The sequence below is a fragment of the Cynocephalus volans genome, chromosome 11 (genome assembly GCF_027409185.1).
Source record: "Cynocephalus volans isolate mCynVol1 chromosome 11, mCynVol1.pri, whole genome shotgun sequence".
In the NCBI taxonomy this organism is placed as follows: Eukaryota; Metazoa; Chordata; class Mammalia; order Dermoptera; family Cynocephalidae; genus Cynocephalus; species Cynocephalus volans.
Genome location: NC_084470.1, coordinates 100,168,621 through 100,188,757, shown reverse-complemented (window position 1 = coordinate 100,188,757; position 20,137 = coordinate 100,168,621). Strand labels below are relative to the sequence as shown.

Sequence of the window (20,137 nt, the reverse complement as noted above, 5' to 3'; positions counted from 1 at the left end):
CACCATGCTCGAACTAGGTGAGCTAACCGGCCATCCCCTCTTTTTTGTTTTTAATTTCAGCCATCCTAGTGGATGCTCTGAGGAAAATGGAGTCAGTATAGTCAGGCCCCCTTGCCTCATCTGGCTGGGTATGATTCAGCACATCCACTGTAAACAAGTTATATAAGAGTGGTGTAACTGCGCATGCTTGTTGCCATTACTGTGTACTTTCGCAATAAAAAGCAGTGGCTTTGAACTGCTGGCCAGCAGAGCTCGCATGGGAATAAAGCATGTCTATCCTATTATCAGCCACCAGAATCTTTTTCCGACCACCTGACTTACGACCTGCACAGGATGGGGAAGAGGGGGTCTGTGATCCAGCCCAACAATTGTCATAGTTGTTGGCAGGATTCTGAGTAGGTAAGGGGGCCACTAGCCCCTCGGGAGGGGGAGGAAATTTGGCCACCCTCGAGTATGTGGTACCCAGTGGCCACTTTCCTGCTGACTGGGGTCTGGCTGTTGCTCACTGTTCTATGAGTCAGTATGGACCAGGCACTCCATGAATCCATGAAGCAGTGCGGCTTTGAGATTTGCAGCAGAAAGCAGACTTGCTGGAAGCACAGGTACTTGTTTTGGAGGCTGACGTACAGCAACAGGTCACTCCTGCTTTCGACACCAGGGACGATGAAAAACCCAGTGGTGAGGTTGGGGAGACTGTGAGTCCTCTGGCACGACCTGTTGTACGTCACAAACTGAAGCGTGAACAGCCCATGGGACTGGGCGGACAATCGGTAAGCAACCTACAAGTGACCCAGTTTACTACTTATGTCCCCTACACTCAAGCTAAGTTGGTTGACTTGGGGAAACAGTTTCCACAGAAATAAGGTGAACCCCTAGCTGCTTGGCTTCTGTGGTTGTGGGACCTAGGGGTGGATACTGTGATGTGCTCTGGTGATTAGATGGAAAAGTTAGCCTCTGTCACCACACACCCATGCCTGTGGCAGGGGCTATAGAATAGCTGCGAATGTGCACCGGGATAGGATAACCACTCTTTGATGGAATGGGTAAAGGTAGCCATCTGTATCATGTGGGCAAATGCCAGAGAACTGCCCAAAACTGTGAGTAGATGGCAAACATATGCCAAGCTGGTTCAAATAATTCAGGAGCTGGAGATGCAGCAGTCCATGTTTAATGTGAACACCTGTGGCCCGGACCATATGAATGTTTTACAGGCAGCATAAGAGATGTAGTGCTGCAATATGCTCTGTCAATGTCCTTTGGGTCACTGATGGCCATACTAGTCCCAAACGTTGGTTGTACATGAGGTGATGACAATGATGGCCAATCTGGGTGAAGGAGAGGGGAGGAGACAAACAAAGGGGATCCAAAAAGTGGTGAAGACCAAATCCCCAAGAAATGCTTGGGATTTTACCCTGAAGGGACCAAGCAAGACCAGCTGTATGCAGATATGGTTTGACTTGCTTATGGCAGGAGTTGATAGGGAAAAAAATCAACCCATAACCAAACGTGGTCCCGTTGCCTTGTGGTGACAATTGCACCCTGAACAGCATTACACCAAACTTCCCAAAGAGACAAATGATAATGTATGCCCAGTGACTCTGAAAGATTTCATAGTTACTTCCCTGGAGGTGGACAGACTGTTCTCTTTTGGCTAGGGAGCAGGTGGAGGTGCTCACCTTTTGGGGGTAGATGAGGACTGGGGGCCTCATGTTGAACTGGCAATACATTGGTAAGAAACAAATGTACAGTGAGTGTTAGTGTTAGTGGATACCGGCACAGAATGTAGCCTGATACGTGGCAACCCAGATAAATTTCTGGAGGCCACAGTGAATGTTGAAGGCTATGGAGGATATTCTACTAAAGTCAAACCTGTATCTTTGCCGCTGGGCATAGGACAATTGCCCCTTCATGTATATACTGTGTATGTATCTCCAGTAGCTGAATACGTCTTGGGTATAGATGTACTTTATGGGTTATGCCTGCAAACGATGGTTGGAGAATACCAGCTGTGGATATGGACAGTAAAGCCTGTGTTGTGGGGACATGCTAAATTTGACCGACAGGTGTTACCCAAGCCAACATGTAGTCAGTGTGAAACAGTACCGCTTGCCAGGAGGACATGGGGAGATTGGTGCTACTATATTGAAGTTAGAAAAGGCTGGCATTATTCGTCCTGCACATAGCCCATTTAAAACCCCAGTTTGGCCAGTGAAAAAAACTGATGGGACCTGGAGGATGACTGTGGATTATCAGGAACTGAACAAAGTAGTGTCTCCTTTGCACGCAGCTGTGCCTTTGGTTCATGACTTGATGGATCAGCTGATGACTCAGCTAGGAACTTATCATTATGTACTGGATCTTGCAAATGCTTTTTCCTCTATCTTGATCTCGGCTGGTAGCCAAGATCAATTTGCCTTCACCTGGGAAGGAAGGCACTAGACTTTTCAAATGTTGACCCAAGGCTACCTGCATAGTCCAACCATATGTCATGGTTTAGTGGGGGGCCCTAGCCAAGTGGACTGGGCCCAGCATGGTTACAATGTTTCATTACATAGATGATGTCTCACTAACCTCTGATTCTCTTGCAGATTTAACCAAGTCAGCTCCAACACTGCTAGGTCACTTGGAAGAATGTGAGTGGGCCATATATAAGGGTCTTATCCTTTGGATCTCTACTTGGAAATATCAAAGTTAGATGGTAGGCCACCGACCCCTGTAGGGACAAGCCATGTGGCAAGAGTAAGGGGAATTAGGGCAGGAAAAGTAAGTAACTCTTTTCCATGTCACAGGACATTTCCCCTTAGCCAGTCCAGACAATGATGTGGCTGATGCCTTGGCTAAGGTAAGATGGCTGGAGAGAGCACTGGCCACTGATGTGGCCCAGTGGTTACATTGAAGAATGCAGCATGCTGGCTGCAAGACCGTGTGGTCGATGGCTCAAAAGTGGAACTTGCCCATAAAATGGGAAGATATAATAAATGCATGTCACGTTTGTCTGGTGTGCGCTCAAGAGTCCACACCTCGGTGGGTGCTGCACACCAATGGGCAAATAACCCATGGAAGGGTGCATTTGACTCAATGGCGAGTGGATTTTGTGGAACCATTGCCAAGGTCAGAGAATTTTAGGTATGTTTTTACAGCCATTGAAACAGCTACAGGTCTTCTGTTTGTATGGCCTGTAAAGCCCCAGACCAGGTAAGCACCATTAAGACATTAAATAGCCTACAGCCATGTATGTCAACCCCTGGTCATAGAGAGTGATAATGGAACCCACTTTACTGTACATGAGGTACAGGAGTGGGCTTCTCAGTTGTCCATTCAGTGGACATTACATATGCCGTATCATCCCCAGGCAGTGGGAGTGACTGAACAGTACAATGGTCTTCAGAAAAAGGAACTAAGGCTATCTGCCCATCCCCCATCCCTGAAGGGGTGGACATGGTGGTTTTGGCCAACAGTCAGAATCCTAAATGAGAGACCCCACAAGGGCAGGCCCTCTCCAGTAGAGGCTCTGTTGCATAGAGCCACAGCACCTGTTCCTGCAACCATTTTTTCCAGGATGGTAAGCTGGCATGTATTCTCCCTCTATTGGTGCCAATAACTTTTGTTTTTTTGCCCATAGTCTTATGGCTGCCAACACCATAGTTGACTGGGCACAAACAGATGCACCGAGTTTCCTACCTGCGTGGCTGCAGAATTCCTGTGGGAGATCATCCCAATGATGACTGCTAACTGGACCTGGCCTGAACGGAATGTTGTGTGTATATTCCTGACTATCATCATAATTTTACTCAGGCTTTGCAGCAATTAACCAGTGAAATTCATGCTGACTAGAAATGACTGGAGATCCCCTCCAGGAATGGTGGGCCAATATGTTGTCCTCCTAGAGGTGGGCATTAGCTGTACTGGGAGGAAGTGCTTGTGTTTTGGTGGCATGTTGCTGTAGCCTATATTGCTGCTGTGGCCTATGGATGCCAGGGTCAGCCATCCTTGCTACAGGAACATCACGGAAGATCTCAGATGCATAGATTGTATGGCCAGAGACCCTGAAGGGGTGGAGTGTGAGGAAAATGGAGTCAGTATAGTCAAGCCTCCTCACTTCATATCTGGCTGGGTATGATTCAGCACATCCATTGTAAACAAGTTATATAAGTGTGGTGTAACTGTGTGTGCATGTCCATATACTCCTTGGTTCATTGCCACTATTGTGTAATTTCAGAATAAAAGGCAGCAGCTCTGAACCACTAGTTGGCAGAGCTCACATAGGAATAAAGCATGTCTATCCTGTTATCAGCTGCCAGAATCTTTTGTCAACTATCTGACTCACAACCTGCACAGGACTGGGCAGAGGGGTCTGTGATCCAGCCGGACAGATGTAAAGTAGTATCTCATTGTGATTTTACTTACATTTCCCGAAAGTTAATTTTTTAATGGTTGCCCTGGAAATACAATTAACATCTTAATTGATAACAATCAAGTTTGAATTAATACCAATTTAGTTTCAGTAGTATACAAAAACTTTACTCCTATATAGCTTTGTCTCCCCTCCTTATGTTGTAATTGTCACATATTACATCTTTATACATTGTGTGCCCATTATTATAGATTTGCAATTATAGCTTTACATAGTAATATTTTAAATCATATAAAAATAGGAGTGTTACAAGCCAAAAAATACATTAATACAGACCTTTATATTCACCTAGGTAGTTACCTTTACTAGAATTCTTTCTTTCTTTTTTCTTTTATTTATTTTTTTTAAAGAGGACCGGTAAGGGGATCTTAACCCTTGATGTGGTGTTGTCAGCACCACACTCCCCCAAGTGAGCTGACCAGCCATCTTTATATAGGGATCTGAACCTGTGGCCTTGGTGTTATCAGCATCGCACTCTCCCAAGTGAGACATGAGCCGGCCCCAGAATTCTTTCTTTCTTTATATGGTTTCAAGTTAATATCCTGAAGTGCTCACTCCCTTTACCTCTTACTTGTAGGGCAGGTCTACTAGTGAAGAACTCTCTGTTTTTGTTTATCTGGGAATGTCTCAGTTTTTCCTTTAAAAAAAAATTTTTTTTAATTGAGGCTAAAAACGTAGAACAAAATTTATCATCTTTACCATTTTTAAGTGTATAGTTCTGTACTGTTAATTACATTCACATTATTGTGTATCATATCTCTAGAACTTTTTTATCTTGCAAAACTGAAATTCTAAACCATTGATCAACAACTTCCTTTTACCCCCTTGCCCTAGCCCCTGGAACCACCATTTTACTTTCTGTTTTTGTGAATTTGACTACTCTAGATACCTCATATAAATGGAATCATACAGTATTTGTCAATTTGTGGATGGATTGTTTCAATTAGCATAATATCCATAAGGTTTATCAATGGTGTAGTGTGTAAGAGGATTTCCTTCTTTTTTAAGGCTGTGGCTGTATAATATACCATTGTGTGTATATACCACATTTTTTTCACACTTGATCTTAGCCAGAAGGCCGAGAAGTGATATACCACATTTTCTCTATCCATTCATCTGTTGATGGACATTTATGTTGCTTCCTCTTCTTTACTGATTGTGAATAATGATGCAATGAACATATGTGTGCAAATATTCCTTCAAGATCCTTTCAACGCTTTCAGATGTATATCCAGAAGCAGGATTGCTGGATTATATAGTAATTCTATTTTTATTTTTTGAGAAACTGCCATACAATTTTCCATAGCAGCTTCAACATTCCCACCAACAGTGCACAAGGATTCAAATTTCTACACATCCTCGTCAGCACTTGTTATTTCTAGGTTTTGTTAGTGGCCAACCTTATGGGAATAAAGTGATATCTCATTGTAAAGTTTTTTGGGTTTTTTTTCTCATTTCTCTGATGATTAGTGATGGTGAGGATCTTTTCATATGTTTGTTGCCTTTTTATTTCTTCTTTGGAGAGATGTGAATTCAAGTTTTTGCCCATTATTTTTCTTCTTTTCAATGCATTTTTGTTTGTTTGTTTGGCAGCTGGCTGGTATGGGGATGTGAACCTTTGACTTTGGTGTTACAAGGCGGTGCTCAAACCAACTGAGCTACCTGGCCAGCCTATTTGCCCATTTTTTAATCAGATTATTTGTTTTGTCATAGAAGTTCTTTATGTATTTTGTATATTAATCTCTCTCTCTCTCTCTCTCTCTTTTTGGTGGCTTGCAGTATGGGGATGCAAACTCTTGACCTTGGTGTTATAACACCATGCCCTAATCAACTGAGCTAACCAGCCAGCCTGGATGTTAATCTCCTAATAGATATATGGTTTGCAAATATTTTCTCCCATTCTGTAGATTGTCTTTCATTCTGTTGGTTGTTTCCTTTGATGCATAGAAGTTTTTAAGTTTGATGTACTTCCCATTTCTTTGTTTTTTCTTTTGTTGCCTATGCTTTTGATATCATATGTGAAAAATCATTACCAAATCCAGTGTCGTAAGGTTTTCCTCTATGTTTTTCATCAAGGAGTTTTACAGTTTTAGGTCTTACTTTTTCCTTCACTTTTTAAGGATCGCTTTGCTGGATATAAGATTCTTGGTTTAGAGATTTTTCTTTTCTCTTCTTTTAGCACTTTGATTATGTTATCCCAGTGCCTTCTGGCCTCCATGGTTTCTGATAACAAATTAGCTGTTACTCTTACTGAGGATCCCTTTTACATGACTAGTTTCTTCTCTCTTGCTGTTTTCAGAATTCTGTCTTTGGCTTTCAGTAGTCTGAGTATAATGTGTCTCTGTATGGATCTCTGAGTTTATCCTACTTGGGGTTTGTAGAGCTTCTTGGATGTATAGATTCATCTCTTCCATCAAATTTGGGAATGTATTTGCCATTATTTCTTCAAATATTCTTCCTGCCCCTTTATGTCCTCCCTCTTTGTCATAGTACCCTTGATAGTGTCCCACAGGTCTTATATACTCTGACCATTTTTATTCATTCTTTTTTCTTTTCAGACTAGGTAATTTCAATTGATCTATCTTCAAGTTTGCTGATTCTTTCTCTTTTAACTAATTAATTAGCAGTAGTAGTACTTCTTGCAGAACTCAGTCTTTATTCTTTTTTTCTTTTGCTTGCTCAAATCTGCTGTTAAAGCTTTCTAGTGAATGTTTTATGTTATTGCACTTTTCACCTCCTGAATTTTTATTTGTTTCCTTTTCATAATTTCTATTTCTTTATTAATTTATATATTTGATGAGACATTATTCTCATGGTGTCTTTTATTTCTTTGCACACAGATACCTTTAGCTCATTGACCATATTTTAAATAGCTTAAGTCTTTGTCTAGTAAGTCCAATGTCTGGATTTCCTTAGAGACAGTTTCTATTGATTTCTTTTCATCCTGTGTATGGCTCATACTGTTTTGTTTCTTTCATGCCTCATTTTTGGTTGTTGAAAACTAGACATTTTGAAAATTAGAATGTGACAATGCTGGGCCGAGCCCGTGGCACACTCGGGAGAGTGCGGCACTGGGAGCGCGGCAACGATCCTGCTGCAGGTTCGGAACCTATATAGGAATGGCCGGTGCACTCACTGGCTGAGTCCCGGTCACAAAAAAGACAAAAAAAAAAAAAAGAATGTGACCATGCTTCCCTAGGTTTTATTGTTGATGCTTGCTGTAGTTTATTTATTCATTTATTAGTTTAGTTACCTTCTTTTTTTCCTTTTTTTTGGCCACTGGCCATTATAGGTTCAAACCCTGGACCTTGAGCATCATGTTCTAATGGATTGAGCTACCTGGCCAGTCCTACTTGTTTGACTAATTTTATAAAGTCTACATTCTTTGTCATGTGTGGCCACTGAAGTCTCTATTCCTTTAACTTAGTGGTCAGCTAGTGAATCAACAGAGATTTCCTTAAATGCTGAGATTCAGCTTTTTTTTTTTAAATAAGTATTTGCCTGGATGCTGTAATCTTCTGATTAGTTTCCAAAGTTCTGCTAAAGTTTATTGTGACAATTTTTGCTAGCTTATTTGCCACTTTTGTGGAGGGAGAGATTTTTGGAGTTCTTTATCATCTTCACTGATGTTACTCTGGTTCAAATGGTTTTGACAGTACATGCATCTGTGTAAGTTACACTAACATACAGGCATACTTCAGAAAGTTCATTGAAGGATTTGTATTACTTTTTGATTCCATCTTTCCATGAACATTTTGAAGTACTCTCACATAGAACAAATCTGAAATATTGTCTTATGTCAATCCACTATCTTCTAGACTTAGGCAGCAATTTATATACTTTCTGTTACTATACATTACATTTTAAATTGTCAAGTTTCATATAACAGAATCATGTAGTATGTGCTCTTATGTTTCTGATTTCTTTTGCTCAACATAATGTCTTTGGAATGTATCCGTGTTCTGCATATATCAGCAGTTCATTGTTTTTATTGTGGGGTAGTATTCTATTATACAGTTATACCACAATTTGTTTATCCATTTGCCTATTCATTATTGTTTCGTAGTTTCCAGTTTTGGCTTTTCTCTACTATTTTTTAAATGCACTTTTATTCATATTACATTATCTTACATATCTGAGTATGTTTTGTTATGCCTAATGGGTAGTTTACTTTAGCCAGTGTTCCCCTTATTCAAAGAACAGTTTTTTTATTGTTGTTAATTTCATACTTTAGAAGCATATCTCATGTGTGTAATGTAAATGTGAATTCAGATCATGTATATAAAAATGGCTCTGACCTGAAATTCTGATTTCTTTAGGGTGATATCTTTTTTTTTTCTCAAAGTAAAGCTTTCCTAAGGCTTCCATTTGCTTTTTATATCTCACTATTACTTATAAACCATGTTTATAAATGGGACTGATGTATAGGATTTCTGTAATTAATGACATATCTCCTTTGCATATGAGGTTTTGGTTTTGGACTCTCTGCCCTACTCAAACATTACGGTTCAGATCCATAAATAGTTACAATTTTCTCATGAGTTTTTTCCAGCTCTGCTTTACTGCTCCCTCTAATTTGGGTTTATGAAACTAGGGTAAATTCACCTTTTAATGAATGAGTTTACTGTTTATTTTTGATATTGCATTTTTTTGTGGCATTTCTTTGTGTTTGGCACTCAATGTAGGGAAGGTAAGTCAAATGTCAGCTTGGTTCATTGACACATGTATTCAATCAACATTGATTGAATTTCTACCTTAGAATATTGAGAATATTGCTTTCCTGGTTACTGCACATAGGGTTGCTGACGAAAAGTTGATCATGAACTTTTTCCTTCATACTTTTAGGGTTTACATTTAGGTCTGTGGTTCCATTTTTAGTTAATTTGTGAATAGGATGATTCGTATGGGTCAAGTTTCAAGTTTCATTTTTTTTGTATGTGGATGTTCAATAGTTGCAGACCAATTTGTTCTGAAAAAGATCATACTTTCTCTATTGAATTGTCTTTGAACCTTAAAAAAAAAAATCTATTGACCATATATTTGTGAGTCTGTTTCTAGACTTTGTTTTGTTCCTTTTTATCTATGTGTCTCTCTTTTCATGAACATTACAGTATCTTGATTGCTGTAGTTTTTAGTACATTTTGAAATCAGATAGTGAGTCTTTCAATTTCAATCTTTTTAAAAATTGTCTTGGCTATTGTAATTCCTTTACCTTTTCATATAAATTTTGGAATAAGCTTGAGATTTATACAAAAAAATGTTGCTATGGTTTTGATTGAGACTGCATGGAATTTTTAGATCAGTTTTGGAAGAATTGACATTTTAACAATGTTGAGTGTTCTCATCCATGAACATGGTACATCTTGCAATTTATTTAGGTCTTTTTTGATTTATTTCATCTGTGTTTTATAGTTACCACATACAGACCCTGGAAATATTTTATTAGATTTATCCCTAAGTATTTCATGATCTTTGATGATATTGTAAGTGGTATTGTTGTTTCAAATTTTGATTTCTGTTAATTGCTAGTATATGGAAATGTATTTGATTTTTGTATGTTGATTTTGTGTGTCCTCCAATCTTGCTAATTACAGAGTCTACATAGATAAAATTGATTTCTTTCAGTACATAAAACCTTTCCAGTCCATAAGTATTTTTTTTCTTGCCTATTGTGCCAACTAGACATAACAGAGAACAAAAATAAGGTGCAGCACTGAAAACAGGAAGGTTAAGATTTGCCCTATGATTTCACTTATCCGATGGATCTAAGAAGGGTTTTTGATTTTTCAGTTTATTTCAGCTTTTTACTTTTTGTTAAAACAGAGTGGTGGGCCGAGCCCGTGGCGCACTTGGTAGAGTGCTGCGCTGGGAGCGCGGCGACGCTCCTGCTGCGGGTTCGGATCCTATATAAGACTGACCGGCGCACTCACTGGCTGAGTGCCGGTCACGAAAAAAAACGACAAAAAAAAAAAAACAGAGTGGCTACTTCCAAGGTTCTTACATGCTGAACCAGAAACCAAAACATTTCAAATTATGCATTTAAAATACAAGATATATTTTAAGACAAAAGTCATGGTAACACACACACATACACAGATGCCACTCATTTAAAAAAAAAAAATCCTGATTATTTCCTTCTCCCAAATTTTGTATACCCCACAATTTTGACATTGCAATCACATTTTGAGTTCTTAAGTAGAATAAGAGACAGAGACTACCTCAATTAAATGGTGATTTAATAATTACCATTGTTTGTAGTGCCACCTTTTTTATTTTCTCAGAATAAAATAGCCGATAAAGAATATGGGATAGTCTGTATTTTCTATTCCATCTCAGGGTGAATGTAAGCTGAGGTTTATGTTTTTAATAAAATATGGACTGACAAATTTTAATAAAGTCTCTCCTGATAATCAGTATGGGTAATGCATTTGGCAACTATTTATGAAGCACCAGCTATTTACAGGACAGAAGGTTCTGGTGATACAAAAAATAATAAAACTTGTTACCTTTTTCATAATTTAAGGTGTGACCAGATGGTGATGAGGATTCTGATAGAGGTGTATACAAGGTACAAGGCGAGTATAGCAATAGCTGGTTTATAAATAACCTGTTAATTGTACATCTAGCCATAACCTATGAACCCCTTTATGAATCTGTGAACCTTTGCTGTGTCAGGCAAATCTAGTTGGTTTTGCCTTCATACTAATTCCCCTGTCTGTTCTCTTTTCTCCTTAGTGATCTCCTTGTTGGCAAACTTGTCCCCCTTTCACACATTCAATGCATCACACAAGTAGAACAATATTTTTTAAATGTAAATGAAATCAAGGTTCTTTCTTATTTAAAGCTCTCCAGTAGTTTCTTATAATATTAGAATAAAGGGCCGAGCCCGTGGTGCACTCGGTAGAGTGCTGCGCTGGGAGCGCGGCGACGCTTCCGCCGCGGGTTCGGATCCTATATAGGAATGACCGGTGCACTCACTGGCTGAGTGCGGGTCACGAAAAAACGACAAAAAAAAAAAAAAAAAATATATATATATATATATATATATATATATATATTAGAATAAAAGTTAAACTCCTTCTCAAGGGTTTCCAAGGCTCATGTGACCTTACCCTTCTCACCTCTAACTTCTTCTCAAAGCTCTCTCACCCTTATTTGTTGCGCTTCAACCACACTGGCATTCTTTATGTTCCTTAAATACACCAATCTTCCACATGCACTTGGACCTTTGCAACTACCATGCCTACTATCTGAAACATACTGCTTGCAAATCTTCACATAACTATTGTTCGGATTTCTATTTAATGTCAGTTCCTCAGCCTGGCCTTCTCTGATCACTGTCTCCAAATGTTTTCCCGTCCCCTTCAAAGTACTTATAATTGCCTGTTATTAATAGATTTATTTTGTTGTCTGTCTCCCCCACTGTAATATAAGCTACAGGCTGTAGGAAGTCTGGTTCACCTTGTATCCCTAAGGTTTGGAACAGTACGTCACGTATACTAGTTGCTCAGAAAATATTGGTTGAATGAATGAATGAATGAATGTATAACTTTGATACAATTTGGTCATAGAGTTTATTACCCCTTGAAGTTATCTTTTTCCCGTATTTAGTTGTTACTTTATTGCCTGTTCTTCCCACCCTCCCTACAAGAGCATCATCTTGTTTGCCGTGTTCATTTCTATATCCTTGGAGTGTTGAACAGTTATTGGCCTATACGTATGGATGCTATCAGTAAATATTTGTTAAATGAATGAATAAACTAGTAAGACAATGTATTCAGTTTTTAACGATCTTAAAATCAAGAAAGAAGAGAAACATTGCTGTGACAGAGGATAAGCAAGGTATTGTGAAAGTCCCGGAGAGATTGAGATGAGGAAGGGAAGGGCGAATCTCACCTGTCAAGGCAGGAGCGTTAAGGTTTGTTCTGTGCTTTGGGATGAAAACCTCTTGCCACTCCCCAGTCAGGGAATGCAGTCAGTCATGGTCGAGAGCAGACACTAAAGAAAATTTCACACATGGCAAATAAATCCTACTGGGTATCCACATTAGTTGCGTTCAGTAAATAATCGTTAATAAATGCTGTCACTATTTTTAGAAACACTCTATCAGATTCACAATAGAGGCCCTGCGCACTCCTGATCTGTATTGGTGCTAATGAACCACATTTCCCAGCATGCACCAGCATAATGGCGGCTGAGTTTTAAAACGACTACAGCTCCCGGCATGCCGCGCGCAGCGAGACCTGCACGCCGGGCGGCCGACGCGGGCCAGCGGGGGCGGGGCGACAGAGGGAGCGGCGGCGGTGGCGGCGGCGGAGGATGGAGGCGGTGGTCTTCGTCTTCTCTCTCCTCGACTGCTGCGCGCTCATTTTCCTCTCAGTCTACTTTGTATCCTTTCCCTAGGCTGGTGGAGGCCGGGATCGGGCTGCGGGTGGGCCTGCTGAGCGCCGGGCAGGCGTGTGGGAGCGAGCGAGGCGCCGGCCTGCTTCCCTCCGCCGGCCACCACCGTGGGCGGCGGTCGGCTCTCGGCCTTCCTTTCGGCCTTCGGGAGACCAGGGTAGCCGATTTCCCAGAGACCCGTGCTGAGGGTCCCGGGCGGTCGCCGGGGCGAGCAGAGGCCCTTGGCCGCCCTCGTCCGCCCTCGTCCACGGGCAGCCTCGCCCGCCGCTTTGTTCCGTGGTGCTGGTGCCCGTGGGGACCCTTGCACCCGGAGTCGGCTCACGCCAGGAGCGGGCCGAGTGCTTCCTTCACGGTGCTGTTCTACATGTAGTGTGTGTGGGGAGGGAGTTTACAAAACTATCGGCAAAGTGAGGATTTTGGTTGCCCCTGGCGGTTGCAGATTTGTAAATTCAGTAACTACACGTGATGTAGTTCCCAGTCTTTTCTCAACTTTTAAGTTTTTCTGCGTCGGCTCATATTAAAACTTCAGTATTTTATGTAGTTATTCATGTTAGAGTATTCAGACTATTTTCCAGACCAGTAAATGGTTGCTGAACCTAACACTATAGTAGCCTTTTGCGGGAACTTGTGGTCTTAGTTGTTGCCCAATGTTGTAACGCACAATCCAGTTTTAAGTAATTAAGTGTGAGATAGGAAAAGCGCATGAGGAACTCTGCATTTTATCTTCTTTCCTTGGAAATCACATGTACCCCTTTCTGATCGATAAAACTTTTTGTTTGCTAGAGCATGCTGGCTTTAGGGTAGTCGTACAGAGAGTATGGTTGCAGTGTGACTTCATGTTGTATTTTGGACAAGCTGTCTGTTGTAGTGGAAAAGGACAAAATTTGGAATCATGACTCCCTGCTAAGCTAGTTATTTGCTGTGTACATTACTCCCCCTTTCTAAGCTTCAGTTTTCTTATCTTTAAAATGGGAAATGTTTATTTCCTAGATACGTACAGTGAGAACGTGGGTTAAGCATCTAGCACAATGCCTGCCCCCTAGCAAATATTGGTAAATATGGCTCTGCCTTCCCGCCCCCACCACCCTCGATTGAGGAGCAGGTTTTACTTTGATGAGTTCTAATGAGAACAGCCCCGAGTTTGTTAGCTTTGGGGAGCTGACTGAAACGGCAGCATCACTTGCCTAAGTTTTAATGACTTATGTTCCTCTTGTGAAAAAAAGGAACTGTAGTTTACACTCAGAAATGAATCTGGGTTTCTTTTTCTTTTTTGTAGTTTGGAAAACTGGCTTGATAATTTAAAATAACTTTGGCTTACACCAATTTATGTATGTAAGAAAATGTTAGATAGGGTGTTTGACGTTGATAGACATTAAGGTACATTTGGGATGTGTTTTGATGAAATCCACCATATTGTATTACTGCATTTTAGGATAGTTGTGCTTAGTATTAGAGGTAAGAGATAAAAAATGGACAGGGTAGACTTCATGTAGGGTATAGGAGTTCTCCTGGACTTCGAATGGTGAACAAAACCTATAGAGAGGGAATGGAGTGGAAATTCAAAATCAGACACTGGCAAGAGCAAAGGTGCAGAGCTAGCTATATTCATGGTATTTCTGGGTGACATAGTTAAGGAATCTGGAGAACATGGTTGATTTTTGGCGATAGAACAAAGTTAGATTGGAAAGGCAGGATTAGGTCAGATTTTGGAAGGCTTGAATGTTAAGGGCGAAGAGGGAGGGCTTTCACTTTTTATATTGCTGTTAGGATAAAATAGGGAGCTGTTGAAAATTTTTGAAATAAAGTGGTTTTTGGTCAAAGGATGCAAAATTTCAGTTACGAGAAATAAATTAGAGATCTCTGACATGAGAAAGATAGCTATAGTACAACATGGTGACTATAGTTAACAATATATTGTACTTTTGAAAAATACTGTGAGAGGGCATATAAAATGTGCTCACTACAAAAATGATGTGAGGTAATGCATATATTAGCTAGATTTAGTCATTCCACAATGTATATATTCTTTAAAACATCATGTTGTATGTGAAAAATACATTTTTGTTTGTCAATTAAACAAATTAAAAAAAAAACAAAAACCCAAAGTGGTATATTAGGAAGGTGAATCAGGAGAGTGGATTGGAAATAGGAAAGATTGGAAGATAAACCATAGGGGATAAGAAATAGGAAAGACTGGAAGATAAGCCATAGGGGATAGATTTTGAAACAGAGTGCTGATTGTGGGTTGGTGAAAAGAGGGAATAACATGACTAATATTAGGAAGAAATGATTGCCAGGACTTGGTAATGATTGATTACGAGATAGGAAACAAGGCAGAGAGGTAGCTTTCCCTAATCTGAGCTTGGGCAAATGATGTTTGTGTCATTGGCAGAAATAAAACAAATTGGAAGAGGAGCAATTTGTGGAGAAAGTAATGAATTTGACTTTAGGAGGTGATAGGAGGAATGTTTAGTATTTAGTTGAGAACATTTCTTTTTACTATTTTTAATGGACATTTTCAAATGAACAAAGTAGAATTGTGTAATAAGTCCCATGTTTCTACCATTCACCTTCAGTGATTTTCGTCAGTTTTCATCTCTCTTAACTATTGGGGAGAGTATGGTGGAACGTTTTAAAATAAATCCCAGATAATGTACTGTTCAATTGAGGACCTTTCCCTTTATGTCCTTCTGTCTCTCAGGTTTTATTTGTGAGTTTATACTTTGTACTAAAAAACATTTTTTGCCAAGTTCCAATATATGTTTCAGTTTGGAGAGTTTGGAAAATAGAGAAAAGTATTAAGGAAAAAAAATCATCTGTAATCCAACTTTTGAGACATTCTACTGCCAACATGTGACAGTAGTAGTAGTGGTGATAGTTTTGTATCTGGTTTTCTTTATTCGCATCCTCAGTCTTCAGAGACTTTTGTGGATATGTCATAAGTAAATACTATTTTTCTAACCAGATTTTTAACATTTAAAATATTTTTATAGGTTTTCCATTTCTTATAGCCAATGTTCCACATTTGATGAACTCAGACTAAAAGTTTTGGTATGGGTCAGATTAGATTTGAGCATAATAAGAGGATTATTTTGTGAAAATAATTTGTAGAAGGAACATAAATAAGGAAATTGAATTGTCTGATGAGTGAACTTTAAGGAACTAACTGAATTTTTTTCAAGTCAAATCTAATTCTGTCTTGCAACTGGGATTGCTTTCTGAATCTTAAATACATAGTTGTTTTAAAAGAAATATAAAAGAAATGTAATAATTCCTTATCTTGATCATCAGATAATTACATTGTCTGATTTAGAATGTGATTACATTAATGCTAGATCATGTTGCTCAAAATTAAACAAGGTAAGACATTTCTTTGCTCATTTTCTGGCACTGAAGATGGTTCTTCATTTTCTGTATTAGAGATTATTATAGATAATCAACATGTATTTTAATTTTAGAGAGCTTGTTGTTTCTTATTCATTGGAATGTTGGTAGAACTGCTGTGTTTTGCAATAATTTTAATATGCAAAACTTATTGAAATTATGCTAGAAGATCTGACTTGAAATTTTGTTTCTTTACTCTGCATGCTCCTTGTCCCCTTGTCTACAGTGGACATCATTACTCAGACTAGGCAAACGTTCATTAAGAGGGTAATTGTTTTTGTCTTCTGTGTCCAAACCCCCTCCTCCCACTTGTGGAAGAAGCTCAGTCTGTCTTTTGTTGAATGAAAGAAGACCTTCCTTGTGTGACTTGCTGAGAAGTGGACTTAGTTTATTTAGTTGATTTGTTTTAAGGCCTTTTTACCTTTAGTATATATAGTCAGAACTTTATATTGGCAAAAATACTCTGAATTGCAGAGCTTGTCTAGGTACAGGGAAACCATTTGGCCCGGATTCATTTTGTGAGATGAGCAGACAGCTTTCTGGATGAAAGTTCGTATAAAAATACAGTGCTGAAAGGTGCTTTTGGCTTGACCTAAAAATGATTCCCATGTGTCCTCCACATCTTCAGACTACTTAAGTTTCTCTGACCCATAAAGAAAATAAAGTTATACTTTGTTTGGAAGAGTATAGCTATGGAAAGTTAAAATTTCTAGTTAACTATATTCCTGCTTGTCTTTAGAAGAATGATAGATTTCTTTTATTTATTTATTTATTTAATTTTTTAATTTTTTAATTTTAATTTTATTTTTTTGTTTTTTAATTTTTATTTTGTCGATATACAATGTGGTTGATTATTGTGGCCCACCACCGAAACCTCCCTCCCTCCTCCCTCCCCTCCCTCCCACCCAACAATGTCCTTTCTGTTTGCTTGTCTTATCAACTTCAAGGAACTGTAGTTATATCTTCTTCCCCGCCCCGTTTTCTTTTTATTGTGTGTGTGTGTGTGTGTGTGTGTGTGTGTGTGTGTGTGTGTGTGTGTGTGTGTGTGTGAATTTATTTATTTATTTTTAGCTCCCACCAATAAGTGAGAACATGTGGTATTTCTCTTTCTGTGCCTGACTCGTTTCACTTAACATAATTCTCTCAAGGTCCATCCATGTTGTTGCAAATGGCAGTATTTCATTCGTTTTTATAGCTGAGTAGTATTCCATTGTGTAGATATACCACATTTTCCATATCCACTCATCCGATGATGGACATCTGGGCTGGTTCCAACTCTTGGCTATTGTAAAAAGTGCTGCAATGAACATTGGGGAACAGGTATACCTTCGACTTGATGATTTCCATTCCTCTGGGTATATTCCCAGCAGTGGGATAGCTGGGTCATATGGTAGATCTATCTGCAATTGTTTGAGGAACCTCCATACCATTTTCCATAGAGGCTGCACCATTTTACAGTCCCACCAACAATGTATGAGAGTTCCTTTTTCTCCACAACCTCGCCAGCATTTATCATTCAGTGTCTTTTGGATTTTAGCCATCCTAACTGGGGTGAGATGGTATCTCAGTGTAGTTTTGATTTGCATTTCCTGGATGCTGAGTGATGTTGAGCATTTTTTCATATGTCTGTTGGCCATTTGTATATCTTCCTTAGAGAAATGCCTACTTAGCTCTTTTGCCCATTTTTTAATTGGGTTGCTTGTTTTTTTCTTGTAAAGTTGTTTGAGTTCCTTGTATATTCTGGATATTAATCCTTTGTCAGATGTATATTTTGCAAATATTTTCTCCCACTCTGTTAGTTGTCTTTTAACTCTGTTAATTGTTTCTTTGGCTGTGCAGAAGCTCTTTAGTTTGATATAATCCCATTTGTTTATTTTTCCTTTGGTTGCCTGTGCTTTTGGGGTCGTATTCATGAAATCTGTGTCCGGTCCTATTTCCTGAAGTGTTTCTCCTATGTTTTCCTTGAGAAGTTTTATTGTTTCAGGGTGTATATTTAAATCCTTAATCCATTTTGAGTTGATTTTAGTATATGGTGAGAGGTATGGGTCTAGTTTCATTCTCCTGCATATGGATATCCAGTTATCCCAGCACCATTTGCTGAAGAGGCAGTCCCTTCCCCAGTGAATAGGCTTGGTGCCTTTGTCAAAGATGAGGTGGCAGTAAGTGTGTGGGTTGATTTCTGGATTCTCTATTCTATTCCATTGACCGGTGTGTCTGTTTTTATGCCAGTACCATAGTGTTTTGGTTATTATAGCTTTGTAGTATAGCTTAAAGTCAGGTAGTGTTATGCTTCCAGCTTTATTTTTTTTACTCAGCATTGCTTTGGCTATGTGTGGTCTTTTATTATTCCATATAAATGTCTGGATAGTTCTTTCCATTTCTGAGAAAAATGTCATTGGAATTTTGATGGGGATTGCATTGAATTTGTATATCACTTTGGGTAGTATGGACATTTTCATTATGTTGATTCTTCCAATCCAAGAGCATGGGATATCTTTCCATCTTCTTGTATCCTCTCTAATTTCTCTCAGCAGTGGTTTGTAGTTTTCATTATAGAGATTTTTCACATCCTTGGATAACTCAGTTCCTAAGTATTTTATTTTTTTGGTGGCTATTGTAAATGGGCAGGCTTTCCTGATTTCTCTTTCTGCATGTTCACTATTGGAGAAAAGAAATGCTACTGATTTTTGTGTGTTGATTTTGTATCCTGCTACTGTGCTGAAATCATTTATCAACTCCAAGAGTTTTTTTGTAGAGGCTTTAGGCTGTTCAATATATAGGATCATGTCATCTGCAAACAGGGACAGTTTGACTTCTTCTTTTCCAATCTGGATGCCCTTTATTTCCTTCTCTTCTCTGATTGCTCTGACTAGTACTTCCAACACTATGTTGAATAGGAGTGGTGAGAGTGGGCATCCTTGTCTAGTTCCTGTTCTTAAAGGAAAAGCTTTCAGCTTTTCCCCATTCAGGATGATATTAGCAGTGGGTTTGTCATATATGGCTTTAATTATGTTGAGATACTTTCCATCTATACCTAACTTATAGAGGGTCTTTGTCATGAATGAGTGCTGTATTTTATCAAATGCTTTTTCAGCATCTATAGAGATGATCATATGGTCCTGTGTTTGACTTTATTAATATGGTGTATCATATTTATTGATTTGCGTATGTTGAACCAACTTTGCATCCCTGGGATGAATCTCACTTGATTGTGGTAAATAATTTTATGTATGTGTTGCTGTATTCTGTTTGCTAGTATTTTAGTGAGGATTTTTGCATCTATATTCATCAAGGATATTGGCCTGTAGTTTTCTTTTTTAGTTATATCCTTACCTGGTTTTGGTATCAGGATGATGTTTGCTTCATAGAATGAGTTTGAGAGATTTGCGTCTGTTTCAATCTTTTGGAATAATTTGTAAAGAATCGGTGTCAATTCCTGTTTGAATGTTTGGTAAAATTCTGCTGTGAATCCATCTGGTCCTGGGCTTTTCTTTGTTGGGAGCCTTCTGATAACAGCTTCAATCTCCTTTATTGTTATTGGTCTGTTCAAATTTTCTACGTCTTCACGGTTCAGTTTTGGGAGCTTGTGTGTGTCCAGAAATTTATCCATTTCCTCCAGATTTTCAAATTTGTTGGCGTATAGTTGTTTATAGTAGTCTCGAATGATTCCTTGTATTTCAGATGAATCAGTTGTAATATCACCTTTTTCATTTCTAATTTTTGTTATTTGAGTCTTCTCTCTTCTTTTTTTTGTTAGCCATGCTAATGGTTTCTCAATTTTATTTATCTTTTCAAAAAACTAACTTTTTGATTCATTGATCTTTTGTATTGTTTTTTGGGTTTCAATTTCATTAAGTTCTGCTCTGATCTTAATGATTTCTTTCTGTCTGCTAACTTTAGGTTTGGATTGTTCTTGTTTTTCTAGTTCTTTAAGGTGAA

The 20,137-nt window shown here is 38.9% G+C and overlaps 1 protein-coding gene across 5 annotated transcripts in view; it reads left to right on the top strand.

Annotated features, from left to right (window-relative positions):
* The first annotated feature begins 263 nt into the window (after positions 1–263).
* Positions 264–20,137, top strand: part of CNIH4 (cornichon family AMPA receptor auxiliary protein 4) — a 38,487-nt gene continuing 18,613 nt past the window's right edge. For 2 of the 5 annotated variants that reach the window (XM_063114083.1, XM_063114087.1), the window contains exons 1-2: positions 12,705–12,802; positions 16,106–16,174. In XM_063114083.1, coding sequence (XP_062970153.1) covers positions 12,734–12,802; positions 16,106–16,174 — 138 coding nt within the window. In that variant the 5' untranslated portion in view covers positions 12,705–12,733. Of the gene's footprint in view, positions 771–2,588; positions 2,634–3,622; positions 3,758–12,704; positions 12,803–16,105; positions 16,175–20,137 lie in introns of those variants that run through there. The other 3 variants (XM_063114086.1, XM_063114084.1, XM_063114085.1) reach the window with 3 other exon arrangements.